A 22,793-nucleotide genomic window follows, 5' to 3' on the forward strand; every position below is an offset into this window, starting at 1 on the left:
AAAAATATAAATTAATGCAAAAATATTCACTCAGGGACGTCCACCTAATTGATTAATCGTCGTCCTTCTAATGTAGGACAACTAGGCAAAGGCTCACCGTTGTCGACATCCCCCACAGTAGTAGTTGATCGCCATCGTTATTTCTTATAGGCACAGATAGGATGTGGAAAGTTCCAGCATCTATGTTGTTGTGTATTTTTTGTTATCAAAGTATTTCTTTGGCGAGAATGATCATTTTCGTGTACAAGTGTGTGCATAACCACAAGCGTATTCTCTACTCTCAATATCAACACGACTGTAACTCTATCAAACCCACCATCAACACCATTACTTACTTTACAAGGCACGGAAGTCCTAGATTCCTAACAGTCCATTGTTAAGAATTTGGCACTTTGGGTTTCTACCAATATTCATATAATATAATAATAGTTATAAAATATCAATAAAGGTAAATAAATATATAGTAGATATAACTAATGTAAGGAATATAATAATTTGTAAAAAATATTCAACAATCGTAGGTATGTCGTCACGAGGAAAACCGAAATATTAATGCTTCAATAATATTAGAAACCAGGCTCAGTAATTATTCGTGCTAAACATACGACGATGTGTAGTAATTATGTTATAATCAGTGCGTAAACAATATATTATACTGACATCATGGTCTTACGTAAGTACTTTTTTGTATCCTGATATTTAATAAATAATTTATAATAATATAAGTATTATTTTATTTAAATATTTCCATACTTATTATATATGTATGTAAATTATTTGATCTGTCGTTGTGTTTGGATTGAAATACTAGTTTATAATTAAGAAAGATTATAGACAATTGCAGCTGAAATGGTTATTTTGAGGTCGATAGTGGCCAGACATTAGTAGACAGCTTAAGGAATGAGTACATAAACGGAAAGTAAGTACTGAAAAAGGCTTAACAAATAAAATACAATTATAATAGTTAATTCCATTTTGTGTCCTCGTAAATGTTGATGCTTGAGAACGAAATATATGTCTTGCTGTGCTCAGTTTTATGTGTGAACCAGTGTAACTACTAGCAGAACATACATAAAATCTTAGTTTCTTAGATCGGTGGCGTAATAGCGATGTAAGGAGTAATTAACAATTCTTGCGAACTACCTAATAAAAATAAAAAAAAAAAAAAACATAAAATCCTTTTCAAGTATTATGGAGTAAATAGGGTTTTATTCCACTATGCTGCTCTAATTCTGGTTATTGATAACAAAAACACGTCTCTTCAGTATCTTATTCTTCAGGAAAAGACGACATCAATTGATTACAAATTAACGATGTAAAAACCACGTTATTAAATTTTAACCTATTTTTCGTTTAAGATTCAATATTTATAGACTAGCTTTTGCCTGCGGCTTTGCTCGCGTGGAAATTGATTATATTATCTACAGAATAATTAAAAATATTAAGTTAATTTAAGACCTCTTTTTATACCATAATACCACATTTGTGATTCGACTTTCGTGGGCAAGATCCACCAAACTGCTCATAGAGCTCACTCTCGAACAGCCTATTTAAAACTGTCCTTCGAAAAAAAAGTCTTCTCTTAGGTCTACTCCAGCCATTTTAAAGATTTGACCTCTTGTTTTATTAATTGTCATGACGAAGCAGAGATTGAGCGCGAACTGTACTCTCTTGAACTAAAAGGGATTAGGGGTAGAATATCCAGAAACACTTAAATACATATCTACTCATTCATTTCTTATCAGTAGCTCAAAAATAAAAACTAAAGCATGTAACTTCAAAAATGAAGGACTTCAATACAATTTTCTAAGCCTTATTTCACCCACTAAGGGGTTAAATATGCAGAAACGCTTGAATCCTATATTCTCATTTTTAATGAGTATCTCAAAAATTAAGTTTCATGAGTCTACCTTAAAAAATGACGGACTTCCATACTGAATATCAACCCTTATTTCACCCCATTAGGGGTAGAATTTCCAAAATTCCTTTCTTAGTGGGTGTAAAACGATCCTACTCACCAAATTTCATAGCCCTAACCTTAATAGTTTACGCTCAGCGATGATAAATCAGTCAGTCAGAACTTGTTATTTTTTTTTTTTTGTTAATCTGCTATGAAGTTTACAGGCATTATAAACAGTCTATCATTTGCACAATCCCATGTTCTTACTGCATACCAATTTTTATAAGGATCGGTTAAACCGTTCTTGAGTTATAGCGGTACATACAGACAACAGACAAAAAAATCAAAAATTGTAAAACTGTCAGTGGGCCATAAAAAGAAAATTTATGACGAAATTCGACAAAAAAAATGGTATACTCATTTATAGATTTATACAGTGGTATAGATAAAGATAAGTTCAGAAAGACAGTTGTCAGATATTCTATATTATACAAAGGTTAAAAGTTATGGCATCGAATTTCAGCATGACAAATGTTTTTAGGGTATAAAAACATTTGGCATAGCATACAATAGTGTTTGGTAAGCGAGTATTTAAGGCGTCTCGCTAGATCTTTCATCACTATGAAAGATTGCTGCAACTTATATTCTTAAGGGAACAACTCCAATTTTCAGTCATAAGTTTTTATTATAGAAATTACACGTCTGATTTTTAATACGACAAATAGATCACTATGAAACATGCTATTTATGCTTCCAGCTGTAATAATTATGCTAATGGGTCTGACCACTCAGTCGCTTGGATTGTTTCATCAGAAATCAATGCTAATCTTTAAAGGACCATCTTCACTAAGAGAAGGATCTCTGTTTGGATACAGCATGTCTTATGAATCGAAACTACAAAGGTACGATTTATACTTCAATTTAAATTTTGTTGAGTATTGACCTAAAATTGACGTAAATTATTGCAAAATAGCCGAAGCGAAGAGCCGCGTTGGCCCAGTGTTCGTCTTTCACCACTGAATTTTCATGTGCTTAATTCGTGTTTATAATTCATCTATGCTCGGCGGTGAAGGAAAACATCGTGAGGAAAACTGCATGTGTCTAATTTCAACGAAATTCTGCCACATGCGTATTCCACCTACCGCAATGGAGCAGCGTGGTGGAATATGCTCCAAACCTTCTCCTCAAAGGGAGAGGAGGCCTCCAAACCTTAGCCTAGCAGTGGGAAATTTACAGGCTGCTAATTGCAAAATAACAATACATCATCAAGCAGTAGTACATTTACTTAAATAAAAATAATAATAAAATCCAAGGTAGGAAATAAAAAAAAATCTCTTTAATATTATTATTTCCAGTTTAATAGTGAGTGCACCGAAAGCTAATGATATTGGTCGTATTTTCACCATCAACATTACCAGCTCAGAAGTCACAGATGTTCGTGTTCCTTTAAAAAGATGTAATGTATACAATAATATATAATTAATTCATAGTTTTTTTAGTATTACTTTAAGCTTAATATATTTTTTTTGTGGAATCTGTACAATATGGAACAACTCATATTGATATCGAAGTCCCGATTATTATCAAATGAGCAACATGCCCTTAACAACTACGTGAAATATCCCCGAAGCAAGTGCCGCAGAACTTTTTCTAGTTTACACAAGTCAGTGCTTATAAAAATGTCAACCGAGTAGATAGTAGCAATTAGTGCCATGTACATATTTATCTCGATTGTAATCGAAACTCGCGGGACGTATTGAAGAGCACGTTGCGTACACGAAAAATGGCAGGACAATGACGCGGGACATGTGCGTCCGCTCGCAGAGTGGGAGCAAACAACATGTTTCGTATAACGTAAAATGTTGCAGGTCATGTTGAAAACACTGTGCAACGTTGCAGCGTCACGTAGATTGAGTGTTGCGCGCCATGTTGCAGGACAAAATATTCCATAGTGTATTCGTCGCACTAAAAAATCTAGCTATATAAATATATATTATATTTTGCTCGTGGTAAACAATAAACAAGTTATTAAAACATTATTCAATTATACTGAACTAAAGTGATTACTAATTTAAATGTACGTTTCGTATAATTTTGTTATCTCGCTACAAAACTAGGTTAATGTTATGATATAAAGCAAACTTTTATACGTAATTATTTTTTTCAGTAACGCCAGATTTAATAAAACATGACTTCTGGTTAGGAGCTACTGTGAAAGCAAATTCTGATTATTTTGTGGTAAGTTACGTTCTGAATGATATTTATTTATGACAATGTGATTTTATTTTGTATCAAACTTTATTTACCCGGTTGTTTTGCAAGTCCGTCTATGTAGGTCACCAAATATTCTACCTCAAAATAGAAATACTCAATATTGTTTTTTTCCGGTTTGAAGTGTTAAAGGCACAAAGGCCATAACATCTTAGTACCCAAGCTTGGTAGCGTGTTGGTGTTGTGGTTAGTATTTCTTACGGCGCTAATGTTGCCAGTTGCCAACGGGTAACCCATTTCCCAGTTCCCATTTTATAAATAAAATAGTCATCATAAAACAGTGAGGAACGGCGTACATTTAATTATCTTTTGTTTTTGATTTTTTGTTTTTTGTTTTTATGTTATTGGTCGTTGGTTAAGCATATGGGTCACCTGATAGTAAGTGGGTACCACCGCCCATAGTCATTTATATTTAATCATCTCATGTATATTTAATTCACCTTTATAGACAGAAAAACTATTTTGCCTACACAAATCAGTCTTTTTTCCTTTTTTTATGTATATTTTTTTGTGGCTGATCGTTATTGGTGATCTATTGGTCACAAAAAAAATAATATTATATTTTAAAAAAGTATGAATCATTAATTTATGTCTTCGATTCATTTAGGGCGAACACAAATATATTTAAAAGGAGGCTTAACGCTACTGCATTATTATATACCACCACCAGCACCACCCACCCTCAAAACGTACACAATAGGTTAAGTAACTGTGAAAATAAAAAAATTAAAAAAATGTTTTGCTCATAATTCATAAGGATGATTTTCTTCTGAACGATCACGAACAGTCGGCCAAGCCTGCTCACTATTAAAATAGCCGATGGAATGGGAAGTCCGTCACGACCAGAAAAAGTTACACTAGCCATAAGCCAAGCCAGCTCACTCTCATAGTATTTATGAGGATGGGATATCGGACACGACCAGAGAGGTTTCTGGCGTAGAACCTAAAGCATAACTTAGTTTCTGTGGCACGTAATTGTTAACATTGTCCATTTCTAAACTAGAGACTGCTTTTTTTACACATACCACCCGATGTTTGACCTCATATTTAGCTAATAGACCAACGAGCAGTAAAAATAAGATATCCTTACAAATATCTTATTAGTACTGAACTGAGTATAGCTCTGTAAAAATGTCCTAAAGAAATTAAACTTTACCAACGATCTGATTATTCTTTTATACCTTTCCAGACTTGCACTCCAAGGTACGGTGAAATGAAAACTGCTGCATCGGTAAAAAAACCAGCGACAGTCGGTGTATGTTTCATAAAACATCAGAACGATAAAATCATACAATTAAAAACCATAAGCAATAGTGATCGAAATCGCAATACAGATATGAAATTTAGTAAGTACGTTTACATTACTATAAATACCTTTATTTCATAATTTTCTGAAAAGTATCAATATCTATTCGAGAAATGAATGCCTGGCTATTCAAGAAACGATTCGTTTTGTAGACGATTTTTTTATAGCATTGGTTGGCGGTCGAACATTTGGGCCACCTGATGGTAAGTGGTCACCACCGCCCATAGACGCAAATAACGCAGTAGCGTGTGACATGTAATATAACTGTAGAGGCATTCTCTAAGACGAAATTCGAAACTCACCGCAGAACACGAGCGTCAAATGTCAGGATATGATATGCGACACTGCTTAAAGTAATTATAAAATGTATGTATGTCACCGTAAAATTATAAATACCTTTAGATTATAATCTATCTCGCGAGATTGTGAACTGTCGAAAGATTGTGAACCGTGACATACTGCTTACAATTTAACGCATTATTTTTCGGTAGATTGTATCGAATTGCATAATTTCAGTTAAATTATACACAATAATCTAACCAAAATATTACAATATAAATATATATATATATATAGAAGGCTAAACGTATCAAAATGGCGTATCATTGTAAGTCGGTTGTCAAAATTTCACGAGTGAGAAACGAGATGAATTCTTACAGAAGTACAATACCGGTTTTTATGGAATAACATATTTCACAGGGCTACATGCTATCCATCGTTAGCGCAATACATAGCTAACATAGCACATAGTATAGTTACATATTTAGTGTATAAGCATGTTTTATATAGAGTTTCATTAAGAACGATTTTATAAAATCCCATCACGGTCTCAACAGTTTTGAATCATTTTGCATGAAATTTTCCATGAAAATTCAACGGTAAAGTTTAAACCTAAATACATTATGCATGAATAACACTTCCTCTTCGTGGTTACACAGTTTTTTTTCATCAAACATCAGCTAGATCGTTATAAAATCTAAATTATTTTTAAGCACATGAACACTACTTCTTGCCGGGACTTTACTAAGCTCAAAGGTTGGTAGCTCATCGATGTAGGAAATGGTTGCTATTTCTTACAGCTCCAATTTGTACTCGGTGGTGACCACTTACCATCAGGTGCTCCTTTTGCCGGTCCGCCTCCGATCGCAGCGCCACTTAAACCTAATCTAAACCATCCACACTGACACACACAATAAGTTACATCAAAACCGGCCTAGCCATTTATTCCTCCAATCTCTGCCAGATCAGTGATATACACATATATAGAGAATATATGTATGACGGCGCATCACTAGCGCCATTTTTTAAATTACGAGGAAACAAGATTTGACAGCTATTCGGTCTGGTGAAGCGTCGCATCGATGGTTGGCGGGAAATCTTGAATGCCGCCATTATTGTGGGGTAGTCAACGGCAAGCGCTACCACGTCTGCGACGAATCACCTTTGATCCTCATAATTTTTATATTGTGTAATTGTAGTTTCTTACGAAAATAATAAACAAATGGGCTATCCTAATAGAGATGGAGATTTTACTTTATATATATAAAGTTTGAATTTATGAAATCATAACAATTTCAAGTCTTTAAAATAAGTTAAGAATTCTATCAATCCTTTTAGAAAAAATGATGGATTCCTTCGGTTGGAGTATCGAAGTGACGTCACAGAACGAGTTACTTGTTGGTGCCCCTGCTATGAATAAAGGTAATACCATTGCATAAGTAATAATAATAACTTTACTTTTTAAACTAATAACTAAAAAAAAACACTATCAATGAAACTGAACTCCAAGGAAGGACATAGGCTAGTTATGCCTAATACCTCAGGGCCAACCCATAAAAGCGAGCGAACCTGTAGATGACCAAAAATTAAATATAAATTTAATTATATACATTATACATACATTAACAGTCTGTAAATTTCCCACTGCTGGGCTAAAGTCTCCTCTCCCTTTGAGGAGAAGGTTTGGAGCATATTCCACCACGCTGCTCCGATGCGGGTTTTTGGATAACACATCTTGCAGAATTTCGTTGAAATTAGACACATGCAGGTTTCCTCGCGATGTTTTCCTTCACCGCCGAGATGAATTATAAACACAAATTAAGTACATGAAAATTCAGTAGCGCTTGTCTGGGTTTGAATCCGTAATCATCGGTTAAGATGCAGGCGTTCTAAACACTGGTTCATCTCGGCTCTATTGTTAAATATGTTTTTCGTGAGATTTTTAACTACTAAATGTCCTACTTGTTCTTCTCGGCCGAATCTACATTCCGAACAGTCGGTAACTTGAGATTTAATTCAATTATGTAACATGTCTTTTTGATATACACAAAAACGTACTTGCATAAATAATATTATAATTAAAATTATAATATAATTAAAATTATAATATAATTTTAATCGAAATGAGCAAAGTTAAAAATGACACTTTTTTTTCACAAATTTTATTCAACATTTTTCAGGGCGTGTGATGATTTACAAAAACGACTTACGTTCAGTTACTCCGAAACTGATTCACAAAATAAGCTACGGGAACCCAGTCCTTTATAATTTCGGTAAGTGCTTATAAAATAAATCGTCAAAAAACCAAAAAAAAAAAGTATAATATTTTTCAATACGTGTCCCGAAATACTGTCCCGATATTTACCAATGGAATACCGAGAATATCGAGTTCGGTTCGTTGTATCCTCTACAGTTGAGATACATCGATCGCAATAACAATTCTCGCAGAATTCTGTGTGATATAACCTAACGATATAATACATGTACTACGAAAACGTATCTGTTAAGCCTCAACTCTTCGATTACAAATGATTGAAGGATAAAGCTTAGAACTCTTCGACTATCAGATAGGGCCAAGTAAGCATAGGATTTATTAAGTCGATTATATAGGATTTGAACCATATTTTGAAACGCATTTTGCTTGGACTAGAGAGCTACGCAAGACATATATGTCTAATACTTCACTCATATAATCTGATGGTACGGTTACCCGTACTAATTGATGTGTGATTTCCTTTAAAACGTTAAGTACTTGGTAAGCAACACATCTTATGTTGTACCGACTTTTATATCAAGTTTAGTTCAAAATTTGACCGAAAACAACTTAATAAAATATGTTTTAGGCTACAGTATAGCCAGTGGAAAGTTTTTCTCTAAGAAAATCAGTTACGCAGTGAGCACGACTTTTGGGGAATTAGGATTTGGCAAGGTATTGTATTATATTTTCAATACATTTGGAACGAAGTTTTTTTCCGCGGCTTGTAGTAGTGAACTGACAACAGATTAACGTCACGTAATGAAAATTCTTACGATTAGGATTCTTCGTATACGATTTTATGTAATATTATTTAAACTTATTTTTTGTTTTAATTCACTAGCGATTTTTAATAACAATTTTTTCATTGTGTTTTAATTATTCGCAAATGTTGTTAACTTATTTTATTGCGTCTGTTATTTAATACATAATATATACCTTTGCTTTTTTATTTTATAAAATAATTGTGTTTTTTTATTAATTTAATTTATTATATTCATTTTTATGGTTCATCAACTAGAACTTCTGTTATAAAAGCAAAGCAATGGATTGATTACATTTCGATCTCGATTGACAGCTATAAAATGTGCAGTAAGCTCAAAGCCTTCTCCTCAAAGGGGAGAAGAGATCTTTGCCCAGCAGTGGGACAGGCCGTTTAAAACCTAATACATTATCCATTACAGGTATATTTCTTCAATTCCAAGTATGAAAATATTGGAGCAATCAACGACGATAATCTTGGGACGATGTTTGGTGCTGCACTCTGTTCTGCGAATTTTGGCGTTGACGCTTTACTGGTTGGCGCACCAGCGTTTGCTGACAGCGACTACACATACGACATTGGTGCTGTTTATATTTACATGGCGCAATCCGGATCAAGTTCAAACGTAATAACCGTTTACTAATTATTTGTCAGGCAAAATGCGCTCAACATAATTAGGATAATCAAACACCACGAAAATCTATACAATAACATTGATTCATATGTTATTTATTTATTTTTCTTATAATATTATTTTAATTCTTGATCTCGAGAGCTTTGATAACTGATATAGTGATAACATTCAACTATAAACTGTATTTAAAAAATAGCAATATTCTTTATTATAATAATAATCATCTTTATATTATACGAAGGAAAAAAAATACATGTTAGACATATATTTTTTAGTAGGTAATAATTAGAATCATTTTATATTTAACCGAACGAGTAGCGGCAAAAAATAATGCAGCAGTACTATTCTGTAGAATCACTTCGTATCTCACTCGTGAAATATTGAAAACTGATATACGGATTTTGGTATGTTTATCGTTATACGCGTATACATAACAACCAGATATCACTATTTGACCGCCGAGAACAACTCCGTTGTTTTACCACAATAAATTAACTATCGCTTGGTACTATATAAAACTTAATTTGAAACGGCATAAATTCAGGTCAAGAACTTTCCAAAATTAAACAAAAAAAAAACATTTCATCGTATAAAAAAATATTTAATAATTTATTCTCTTAATAATTATTTATTAAGAAGAGATTTGTCGCTATCGTTTTTATTAGCTAAGAACAATTCATCAATTTCTAAAATTCACGATCGTGTTCTGCCGCGAATTTCGAGTTTGTTCTGACAAAATATATCTCCCGTTCACACTATTATTTATGTTTATGTAAATACAGCTATAATTGAGTCCCTCGTTTTAAAATGTAACGACATTTTCAGGAAATGGCCTTAAAAAGAAAGCTTGTGGGTAGAACTAGTGGCGGTCATTTTGGCCACGCTGTCGTGAGCATCGGTGACATGGATGGAGATTCAAAAGACGGTAAACCTTTAAATTATAAAAATAAATTCAGACAAATAATCGAATACTAATTCATGTACAGAAATAAAATTATTCTAAAGTAACTGTTGGTCTATTTTTAGAAATAGCAATAGCGGCACCCTACGACGATGACGGCAAAGGTGCTGTTTATATTTATACTGGAGAAGGAATTTTACAGGGAAAGCTTTTACAGAAGATACAACCAGAAGGATTTTATCACTTCGGGTACAGCTTAGCAGTTGTGAAAGACTATGATGGAAATGGTTGTAACGGTATTAGAAAGTTTAATTAATATATATGTCGGAAAACAGTTGACAAAATAAATAGTAAAACCAATTTATAAGTGGACAATGTATATTTAAAACGATAACAATAAATTATACTTATTCTTAAACACTGATTACAATGAATTCGATATAATATATAGAATAATTGAGTTTAATTACAGAATAAGTACAAAGATACGCTCAACTCGGTTAATCACAAAAAAAAAAAAAAACAGTTCAGAGCACCGATTGGGCCGTGTTCAACACTGAACCACTTCTGATCTGTTGACATCTGTCGAGCCTTTTTATAGTAACTTGTTCTTTTGAGTCAATAGCACAACCGTATTATAAGATCGGTACTTGATTAAAAATTACTATCTCCCACATACGAGTATATCTACTTTTAATTCTTTATTTTATTAATACATAGCGATCCTTTTCTTTATAAGCACATAGACGAACAAATAAATTGATGTAAAGTAAAATGCACTGTCAAATAACACATTACGTAGATACTGATCTCTTAAGAAGTCTATTCATAAGATTTTATATAATTTTTATCTAATATGATACTGTATTATTAACCTTTTAAACAATAAACTAGCAGGACTACGTCGGCTCGGTGGGGCTTCGGTTTAACCCGGGTAGGTGACGCCCGCTCATCGTACATTCTATCGCCAAACAGCAACACTTAACTATGTTCTGTTCCGGTTTTATGGTTGAATTAGCGAATGTTACTACATGCACAAGAGATAAACAATCTTAGTTCCAAGTTAAAAGTTAGTGGCACATTGGCAAAGGAAGGGATATTTTACATTACCAATTACTATGAGCTGGCGTGACCACTTACCACGACCATCGGATTGTCCATTCATCAGTCTGTGAAACCAATTTGCAATATGGTGCTACGAATTCAGAAAAAAAAAAATTTGAGATCTGATCTTCAATGAATAAATTGAACTGTTCCTACTGCGCTTTGGCTGAGCTCTTCTTCGTGTCGAACAAAAATAATATAGTTTATTAATCACTATATAATCGAACTTGGTTTTTGAAAATGTTCACAGAGTTGGCAATTTCTTCAACCAAAAATGCCAGCGTATTCTTATTTAGAAGTGTAGCCGTTATAACAGTGAACTTACGTACAAAGTTTCCAAATCTTCAGGTGAGTAATGTATGGTTTTAATTTAGTTTTTGATCTCAATTTATATTAAAGCCGCACCGTATTACACTTCATTTCCTCTTTCTATATTTCAGGATCACGAAAATAGAACACACTTTGAATTTGATTCATGTCTAGACGTATTACCTACAAATCCAAAGGTTTTTAGTGTTGGTATGTAAAATTGGTAAAATTTTACTTCTATTCTGATCTTCCATATACTTCATTTTTATTTATAATTTATTCCCTACGACAGTGAATATTATTTGTGAGGAAACGAAAATAATACATGACAGATGAAATTCAAAACCTTCTCTTTAAAAGGAGGCGTTAACCCAGCATTCGAACAGATACTGTTGCCATTAAAACAACACATTTATTCTTTACAGATTTGATTGTAAAAATCGAAACGACTGACCGAAATTCAAAACTGATACGGGCTAATAGAACTAACACACTGACGTACGAAGTGTCTCTGAATGAAAATATTCCATCGTATTGCAGAAGCATTGGAGTGCAGAGCATACTTACTCCTGTAAATATATTATTACGTCTTTAATTTAATTGACCTGATTTGCTTATCACAAATGCACCACCACCCTTCGGAACTAAGATATTATGTCCCTTGAGACTGTAGTTAAAACTAAAAAAACTTAAAACCAATTTTTTTTTATTTCTGTTGATTGATAGTCTATTTATTAGATTTTTATGTAAAGACCATATTATGGTGTACTAATATAGGATACATTGATTTTTACTTTTTATGAAAATATACGGAAAACAATTTAATAAAATATACTATCAACTAACGAAAGTACCTCATGTAAAATAAATCAAAATTTTTAGGTTAAAGAATACAATCTAGTCATAGCATACAAGATATCGGTGTCTTTGAAAGACGATCCCTTGAAAAGAGACGACTTTAATATTTCAAGAGCGATTCTGAGTGAACGAAGTGTTTTGAATGTAAACGGCGAAGAATGGACAAGTGATTGTGGAGGTCAGCTTTGTGTACCAGTTTTGAAGCACAGTGTTAACTCTTCTATGCCGTGAGTATATAACATTATACATCACACTTATACTTATATAACACACGATGTTAAGAGGGGGTCCCTCTGACACGAGTATGTTTTATGCTAGAGAGACCCAACCTTATATATGCTGTTATTCTTTAACATCAAAGCATTTTTATCATCATTCAAAGTCGCCGTGTTTAATATAATTTATTAAATAAAATATATAATATGAGTTTAAGATTTTATAAACAGTAATCTGTTTAGTACTGAGCGAGAATTGATTGAGATTCTTACAGAATAGGACGACGGAAGAACTTAAATATTGAATATCATAAAATAAATCTCATATTTACTTATATCAAAATAATTACATTTTTATTAGTAATCTATGCGTTCGTTTTGTTTATTGACTGACAAGTCAATTGAGATGATCTTTGTAAATTAATTGCCTTGCTTTCAATCTTAAAGAATATGCGGAAGATACGGACATTATCACACGACGACCTCCGTGGTCGAGTAGTGTGTACACCGATTTTCATGGGTACGCCATTCCGAGGTCCCGGGTTCGATTCCCGGCCGAGTCGATGTAGAAAAAGTTCATTAGTTTTCTATGTTGTCTTGGGTCTGGGTGTTTGTGGTACCGTCGTTACTTCTGATTTCCATAACACAAATGCTTTAGCTACTTACATTGGGATCAGAGTAATGTATGTGATGTTGTCCAATATTTATTTATTATTTATAAAAAAAAAAAATGTCATTTCGGAGACATAGGTATAAAAAGCAACTAATTTCCGTAAACCAGACCGCTAAAGAGGATTTCGAATCCAGAGCCTCGAATCTTATATGTAATTACTTAAAAATGTAAATAACCAAATGAAACTAAACTAAACAACATACTTTACATTTTATAGGGTACCTTATCTTCTGGGATCTTCGAATATGGAAAAATTTACATTATCAGTGAAAAACGTCGGACAAACCGCGTACGGTGCGTGCGCTATCGTGACTGTGCTCGAAGCTCGCGTACTGCGCCCCCCTCCTGGGTGCACGTTACTCAAAGACAGTACACAATTTATATGCAAGCCTGATCAACCGCTTCGAAATGGGGAGGTCTGGGTAAGTAAGCAGTCGTACGATATGTTGTATTATCAAAATAGCAAATTTTATACAAAGGTAATATAATCTTTTATACAAATTTGCTTGATTGTGTGTTCAATGTCTCCGTGCATCGTTTACCCAATTTAGTAGAAACTTTGTAAGTATAGTTATTATAAGCATAAGGTTCGTTCCATAATCCTGTTAATATACAAAAATTGACGTGCGTCGTATCGGATAATTGTTTACAAAATAATTAAAAAAATTGGTTATTAATAAGTGTTTAATGAAAGCTCATTTATAATTATTTGAAATACGGTAACAATTTCATAATGAGTAACTTATAAAACAAATATATATATCATATGACTAATTAATTATTATATAATATTATATCAAGTATTAGTATAGTTATTATGATTAAAAATGATACTGTTTTTATTAAATTACAATCATATAATTATATTTTCATTTTATATAATATTCCTAAATTATAAATAATTTCAAATTATTTTTCATAATTCAATATGGGTAGATGGTCCATTATATTCTACTTCTGTTTGGTCTTTTGCTTTTGTGATCCAATTTCCACCGGTTTTGTATTCCACAACCCGCATTGGAGCATTGTGGTAGAATATGCTCCAAACCTTCTCCTCAAAGGGAGAGGAGGCCTTAGCCCAGTAGTGGGAAATTTACAGGCTGTTAATGTAAATTTATTAATATTTTATTATAATTTTTTTTATGTTAAATATATTTAAATCGTAACAGAATGTATAAGAGAAAGGGAAGCCGGACAGACTGGCGCCGTAACGCGTTACGTAACGAAGTGATTTAACCTCCTATAAGAAGTTATCACTTCAAAAAAGAAACAAAAGAGTAATTGACGAATTATTTTACAGAACATTAATTCAATCGAAGTTGAAACAACCTTACTTACAAGTGAAAACGATAAGATTACAATTCGAAGTGATTTATACAATAACTGCAACAACAAGACAGACAGAAATATCTTTGAAGATAAATTTATTCTTCGCAGCGATATTGAGAACATTTCAATAAAAGGGTAATTATATTTTAGAAAATAGTAATCTCGTTTTCATACATTAATAATCTCTCATAGATATAAATATTCTTTTGTAACATCATTTTTGTTTATTATTTATATATAAAAACTTGGTACATGAATGTTTATAAATAAATTAGTCCGATTGTGATGAAACTCCGCCGAGTTGTTTTGCATATGCCCGAGAAGGATTCTTTCCCAAAAAAAAAATATCTTTGTATATTTTTCCTTCAACAGGCCTAAATTCTATACGTGCGAAGTCGATAGATATTATTCATGAAATAAAAAAAAGTATTTATCATTAAAACAAACTCATTTTAGTAAACAAGGTGATATATGATTTCATTTAATTTTATATTTCATCGTTTTTACATAAAAACTCATATAATAATATTTATTATATTCTCATATAATAATATTCTAAGTAATAATATTACGTAGTGTTGTTCAAAAATATTTATATTGAATTTTAGATATTTCTATTTCTAAAATAGCAGGTACAATATATTCGCTTTTTGATATAGAATTTCTGCGCACATTTTCAAAATATATTAGAATATAAATGGTTAAACTAGTTGGTTTGATTTATAAAAAATCACAACCGTTATCAAATTACTCAACGTCTAGGTGCTTAATCCACCAACGCAACTCAAGTTGGGTGTAAAATCTAAGCCAATCTGTGATTTATTTCCAGCCAAACAAATCCAGAAGAGACCGTTAATATGACAAGAAGCGACGTATACGATTTAGGAAAAAGTATGGAGCACGTTTACACAGTAAGTAATAACCTAAATACACATAGGGAAAGACTAGACCTTCAGTTCTGTGCATTTAATCCTATTTTTTTAAATATCGACGATCTTTAAAGTTAACAAGTTTTTCAAGTTTCATTAAAAGTAAGAGTAATATATAAAATTTAATATTTTTCCTTAGTCATAAGCAACAATACAATAGAAATATTATGTCCTCTCAGTAAATGGGTTAGTACTGTCGACCTAGCAATGCGCGCGCTCATTGGGCCAAACTCCCTGTTACACACTTCCGTCCCTTTTTACGAAATAACTCCCACAGATTACATAAAAGGTAAAGAAAATATGTCACAGATTAAAAATATAAAGTGATATTTTAAAATTAAATGTATTATGAAATGTGATAAACCTAAATAAAAAAATTAAACAACGTAGTTTTATATTACAGTTCGCGTGCGTACATACATTTGAATATTTCTATTATAATAATAACGCACGGCGCTATGCGAACAACTAATATTTATATAAATTATTTAATTAATATTCATAAACCTAAAAGCTCGCATTTCATCAAATAATTAAACTTGTCGTTAATTTAGCCAACACATCAAATCGTATGCTGTTATATAGGTAACAATAAAAATGTTTAAATATTTGAAAACAAAGTTGGCAGCTTCATTTAATATAGTTTGTTAAATGACGATTCAAAAGTGCTTGTAAAAGCCTACTTGAATAAAGTATATTTTGATTTTGATTTTTTTATTTTGAAATGTTTTCATCCATATTAAAGGCCTACGGATTTTTTTGAAATAAGACCTAATAATATCCATTTTTTATCCACAGATAAGCAATAATGGAAAAACAAATTGGATCGGTGTCAAAAGTGAAATTGTTTTAGACAACGTACCCTATATCAATTATTCGGGAGCTCCGATTACAGTGAGTACTCAAATATTTGCAAATGTCTTGCTTAAGCCTTACCATATTAAAATGAATGCGATAATTATTAATTTGTTAATATTTATAAAAATGTAAAATAAATTCCAATTTAGTCTTTATAATGATAATTATCTAATTGTATTTAACTTCGTTTGATATAATTTTAAATAAAAATATTTGACATTATAAATCTCCTCCTTGCGTCATGCATGTTTGTCCTTAAAGTAAACAAATATATCTTTAAATATTTATTTGAAAAACGATATGTATATTTCATCCATTAAGGCATTATTTGTTTTTTAAATTGATATTACTGAATGTTAAATTGTTTTTCCATAGATTTCCAAGGACAAATCGTCCGGCATCGGGTGTTCTACGATCAACAGCACTCGGACCGACTCACAGATAATAGTTTTATGTGACATTGGAGACTTGAAGAGAAACCAAAAAGCCAACGTCATTGTTGCAATCACTATCCTACCAAACACCTTAGGTTCTACTATTACAAACATATACCTAGTATGCCACAGTGGACCCCTGGTAATCCGACCAAAAGTTTTGCAGCGCAGTATCGGACTATCGAATTTGTCGGATTATAGAGTACTGCCTAAGACCCCTATAGTCCGGATTTTTTTACAAAAGACTACCTTATAATCCGACGAATTAAATATCCAATGATAAGATTCTATATGTTATATTCTGAAGTACCAATCATGCTTCATTATCGCCGGACCGCTATCACGTGTAGTCTAATTCAAACTATGATATCACAATCAAAACAAAAACACGTCGAGAACAATAGTGATGGCTCATACAAGCTGGAACCTGCTCAACCATGCATGTAGATAACATTTGCTAATATTCTCAAGAAAATATTCAATAATAATAGACATGCCGGATTAGCCAGTAGTCGGATTACCGAGGTCCACTGTACTTATAAACAGTAACATCCCGCTTACATCGCACTTCTGGTCAAAGGCACACCGGTAAATGGGTCTTCTGATAAGTGGCCACGCTGTAAAAAATATTACCAATCTCTTACACGTTCAATGCGCAACTTACATTGAAAACTAAGATGGTATGTCTTCTGTGCACTGGGTCACTCACCCTTCAAACCGGAACATGAAATACTAAGTACTGCTGTACAATGTGATGTTTTGGTGGTAGAATATATATTGAGTGGGTATGAAATCTTAACGTTATTGCTCAAAGGTCAACCACCAAGTAAAGCTTATTCCATTATCAAATATTTATAACGGTCGAATTTCGAACGCGAAGCGAATTTTTTAACTTTTTTTTTTTATAATGGATTCAAGCAAGTGTCTCAATCTTTTCAGACTTTAAGGAAGAAAATGAAAATGTTACTATTACAACAACGCTTAATTTACTACTAAACGAGCAAACTATATCTTTAAGGTTGGTTGGTATTTAATATCATATGTATATATCAACATTAGATACGCTATTCTATAATATAAATGTAAAGATTCGTTTTTTAATTTGTCTGTTTGTATTTTTTTAATACACGATTAATAAAAAAAAAGCAAAGTAACAAACAGCCTGTAAATTTTTCACTGCTGGGCGAAGGTTTCCCTTTTGTGGTGAAGCTTTGCGGTTTGGTGGATACACACGTGGCAGAATTTCATTGACACATACAGGATTTCTCAGAATTTTATTTTTTTCACCGAGATTTATTTACGTAATATATAAATAAAAACAAAAAGAAATAGTTTATGTATAAATCAAGTTCGTGTGGAATGGTGGCAGGAAAGCAGTAATTCCCCGTTGAATCGCATTTCGGATTCCCTGCGCAAAAAACTAACCAGCCCTCCTATCACAAGTGGAGGCAGTGTGTCTGTGTGTTTTGATATCACGTCTTGCATACATGTTGTTAAACAAATTTCTGATCTCTTTGTCAACCGCAGTTATCCATTAGTACCTATTAACAGGATTAAGTATTATCAATCCAATTTAAAGATGCCTCCAGTTCGGAAAATAAGAATCGGCAAGAAATTCACTCAAAATCAAAATAGACTTTATTCAAGTAGTCTTTTACAAGCACTTTTGAATCGTCATTTAACAAACTATTTTAAGTAAAGATATCACCGGTTCGGAATGTAGATTCTACCGAGAAGAACCGGCAAGAAACTCAGTAGTTACTCTTTTTCAACATCTAAAAATACAGTCATGTTAGTTAAATACAATTACATATATGTTATGTCTCCTGCCTGGAAGTGAACAACCATCAACTCCATGCTTTTTTATCATCAATATAATCTTGTATCGAATAAAATGCCTTCTTTACCAATGTATTTTTTACAAATTACTTGAATCTATGAACTATGACGGCAAAATTAAAAGTGTCTGTTTAGTTTAGTTAGTTTTTAGTTCACCTTTTTTATTACAGAGTACATCAAAAGTAAATTTAATAAACATAAACGTAAAAAAAATAAACGTAAAGTAAAATAAATTTATATATATTCTGCCTAGTAATATTAAGTAAATGCAATATTATTATACAAAATTTAATATAGACTTAATATTACACGTGAGATGTAGGATTTTGACATATATATATGTATGCTGTGCTTTTTTTTTTAATTTAATGTATGAATTTCAGTTTGAACACAATTTTACGATTCATAACAGTTCCAGTCGCTCTATGGGTCATCATCGCCTCTTCTATAGTCGGACTATTGATACTTGCTATAATATCCTTCTCATTGTATGAGGTTAGTTGATTTAATACTATTGCATGAAGTAAATAAATTTCTGTCAGTAAAAATATGGTAGAATTTGAAAATTAAAATAGAAGCATTTATAAGTTATTTCCATGAAAAATCTTTTCTACTGCTAATAAAGTATACGAGCGCACTTAAATAAAATATTGACATATAACATGTCTGTGGAGCTACAAATGTTCTTAAAAAATAACCCTTTCCCCTAAATTATTTAAAATTATTTATTATTTTCAAAACAGATCCATACGAGTGTATGATAAAGTTATTTAAAGTAAATAAATATTAGTACATAAGTAAATAAAAAATAACGAAATCAATCAAAATTATCTACAAAATAGATAATTGAATGATGAATTTAATATAAAATGCAATTTTAAATATTTATTTAAATTGAATAGTTTATTTGATTTCGTAAAATAAAATGAAATAAAACAGACTTTTGGAATACACAGTGCTAACAAAAAAAAAAAAACAATCAAAATGATTAAACAAGAAGTTTCTTTTGTTTTACCTAACTATCAAAACCTACTATAACAACATACGTTTACATCAATAGCCCAATGGTTTAAGAGGGGTTTACATCTCTAGGATGTAAAAAAAAGTCGCAAGTTCGATTCTTTAAGCTATTATCGTCCTCACTCCTAACACAAGTTTTAGGCTTAATTATTGTGGTAAATAGGAATATTCCTTAAATATTAAATGTAATAAAAATCGATTTAATTATTGGGATTATAACAGCAGTATGACGTCACAATATACATTAAATAATGTATAAGTATTTAGTTTAGTCTTAGTTTTATTCTACAAGAATACACTTCATATCTCGTATAGAAATGTTACGACTCGAAAAGTTCACTAACGGTATAATCAATTGAAAAGCTTTAATGTTATGTTTATTAAATAATATCGACGACCTCCGTAGTCGAGTTGTGTGTACACCGGTTTTCATTGGTACGCTCCGAGGTCCCGGGTTCGATTCCCGGCCGAGTCGATGTAGAAAAAGTTCATTAGTTTTCTATGTTGTCTTGGGTCTGGGTGTTTGTGGTACCGTCGTTACTTCTGATTTCCATAACACAAGTGCTTTAGCTACTTACATTGGGATCAGAGTAATGTATGTGATGTTGTCCAATATTTATTTATTTATTATTTATTCATTTATATACGACTTTTCGTATATAAAATTTTGACATGTCACGATCGTGTCTAATGAGTTTAGACTTCGTACTTACAGAATCGCTCTCCTGTTACTAGTGAAAAAATATTATTAAAATTAAATTCGTTTTAATAGTTATACAATCGTAACTAAAAATTATACAATTTTTAGTGCGGATTTCTACAAAGGAAGAACAAGGACAAGCTCAAATTGCTTAAGAAGGAAGTGCATCGACAGAGTATGGTAAAGTTGTTTTATACTGCTCTTAAAGTATAAGATTAGTTTTATAAATAATTTCGTTTTATGTAGTAAAGTAAAATTTTGTATAATATATTATGTAAGTATAATATTGAATATGTGGACATTCTAGTCATTTGTCTATACATAATTCTATACAAATAAGTATAGGCCAAAATAAAGGCAAGAAAAACTAAATAAAAGTAAACAACAGCTGTCATAGGAGAACGCACTTGCTTCCGATATTTATTATGTACTAAATAAGACGCAATTAAAATAACCAAGAACGTTTGAGTATAATTAAATGAAAATGGGAAAATTGTTTAAAAATTCCGTCTGAATTAAAATAATGTATATTTAGTAAGCCGTGTAAAAGAACTTCGTTACCAAAAGATAAACATTGGAATCTGCAGCTTGACCTTGAGCTCACATTCGTTTTACCGAAACTAATGTTCATTTTTAAATTCCAGCGTCGATCCATGATGAGAGAAAGCATGCGTGCCGCGGCAAGCCGACGAAGCACAGAAGACAACAACCATCTCTTAAAACCTGTTCAGGATTACCAAGCGGACATAGACAAGAAACTTTTAAATGAACTCAAAAATAGAATGAACTAATTAATAAATGGTTTTAAATTCCAAACTGAGTTTTACTATAACTATTAAAAATATAATCAAGGTCAATGAACTTCACGTTGTGTAGCAGAATCTTTAGCAGCTGGCCCAAGTTTGGATACCACGTCAGAGAGTGGGGGCTCTTGTTGATTGGACTGACCCAATAAATAAACCCTCGTATATTTATTTTAATCTATTTTATGTAATATGTGGTCAAGCAAATGGCCCTGGTGGTAAGTGGTCAATCCCGCCAACATAGAAATATACCTTTGATATACCATTCCTTACATTTTATGTTAATATGTTATGTCCTTTGTGCATGTGCATGTGCATTACACTGTCTTACTGCCCCTCGTTTCCCATCATACGTGAACAAAAATAAACTAAGTATTGTTGTTTGGCGAAAGAATATCTGATGGTACCTTCCCAGGTGGGTTTGCACAACACTCTAACACCAAGTAATCAATTTTAACTATAATATCACTAGTCTATAAAACTAATATATTACATAATACATAATCAGCCTGTAAATTTCCCACTGCTGGGCTAAGGCCTCCTCTCCCGTTGAGGAGAAGGTATGGAGCATATTCCACCACGCTGCTCCAATGCGGGTTGGTGGAATACACATATGGCAGAATTTCGTTGAAATTAGACACATGCAGGTTTCCTCACGATGTTTTCCTTCACCGCCGAGCACGAGATGAATTATAAACAAATTAAGCACATAAATTCAGTGGTGCCTGCCTGGGTTTGAACCCGAAATCATCGGTTAAGATGCACGCGTTCTAACCACTGGGCCATCTCGGCTAAATAATATATTAATTGATTCATTATTATGTACGCTATATTTACCTACTTGAATGCTACCAGGATAAAAATAAAATACCTAATATGTAGTCTCATTATAACAAACGATAAAGTTTATTACAATAAATTACTTTGAACACATTCCTCATTTGTGTGTTGTTTGACCGTGAATTTGCGTCAAATAGGTAGACCTAGTTATAGAAATAAATTACAAGAGTCGAGAAAAAATATCATCCATATGCTTGTAGTACAAGAATTGTTTTAAAAAGTTTGACAAGTAACCAACATACTCTATAAAATATTTTCGTTTTATTTTTTTCTGTAATAAATTTATTTCATTCGACTTCTAAAAATTGACGCCTATGTCGGCTAAAATAGCAGCCTGGTCGAGATAGCACGAAATCAAAAACCAAAACAAATTTGGGCACAAAAAAATCATCTATAAACCAAACCTAATCTATGAGGTATTTATATAAGGCAAATAAGCGCTGAAATTATTAATTTTCCTCAAGATATTCATTGGAATTTTAATAATCACAAAAATATTTGCTTGACTTATATATTGCTGATCTAATATTTTATAATTTGTGTACTCATTTATTTGTTAGTCATTCTCTTTATT

The 22,793-nt window shown here is 32.1% G+C and overlaps 1 protein-coding gene across 1 annotated transcript; it reads left to right on the forward strand.

The window, feature by feature from the left end:
- Nucleotides 1-582: 582 nt before the first annotated feature.
- On the forward strand, nt 583-21,392 carry LOC113401821 (integrin alpha-PS4-like). The gene is made up of 24 exons (XM_064215656.1): nt 583-673; nt 2,658-2,802; nt 3,256-3,356; nt 4,068-4,138; nt 5,361-5,517; nt 7,095-7,178; nt 7,937-8,029; nt 8,600-8,685; nt 9,195-9,398; nt 10,233-10,332; nt 10,434-10,604; nt 11,663-11,760; nt 11,853-11,931; nt 12,147-12,292; nt 12,604-12,806; nt 13,685-13,889; nt 14,768-14,931; nt 15,626-15,707; nt 16,524-16,619; nt 16,959-17,112; nt 17,957-18,035; nt 19,240-19,351; nt 20,685-20,756; nt 21,221-21,392. Exons 1-24 carry the CDS (start codon nt 664-666, stop codon nt 21,365-21,367), a joined length of 2,859 nt encoding a protein of 952 aa, XP_064071726.1. The 5' UTR covers nt 583-663; the 3' UTR covers nt 21,368-21,392.
- The last annotated feature ends 1,401 nt before the right edge of the window (nt 21,393-22,793 follow it).

This window comes from Vanessa tameamea, chromosome 8 (assembly GCF_037043105.1).
Source record: "Vanessa tameamea isolate UH-Manoa-2023 chromosome 8, ilVanTame1 primary haplotype, whole genome shotgun sequence".
Lineage (NCBI taxonomy): Eukaryota > Metazoa > Arthropoda > Insecta > Lepidoptera > Nymphalidae > Vanessa > Vanessa tameamea.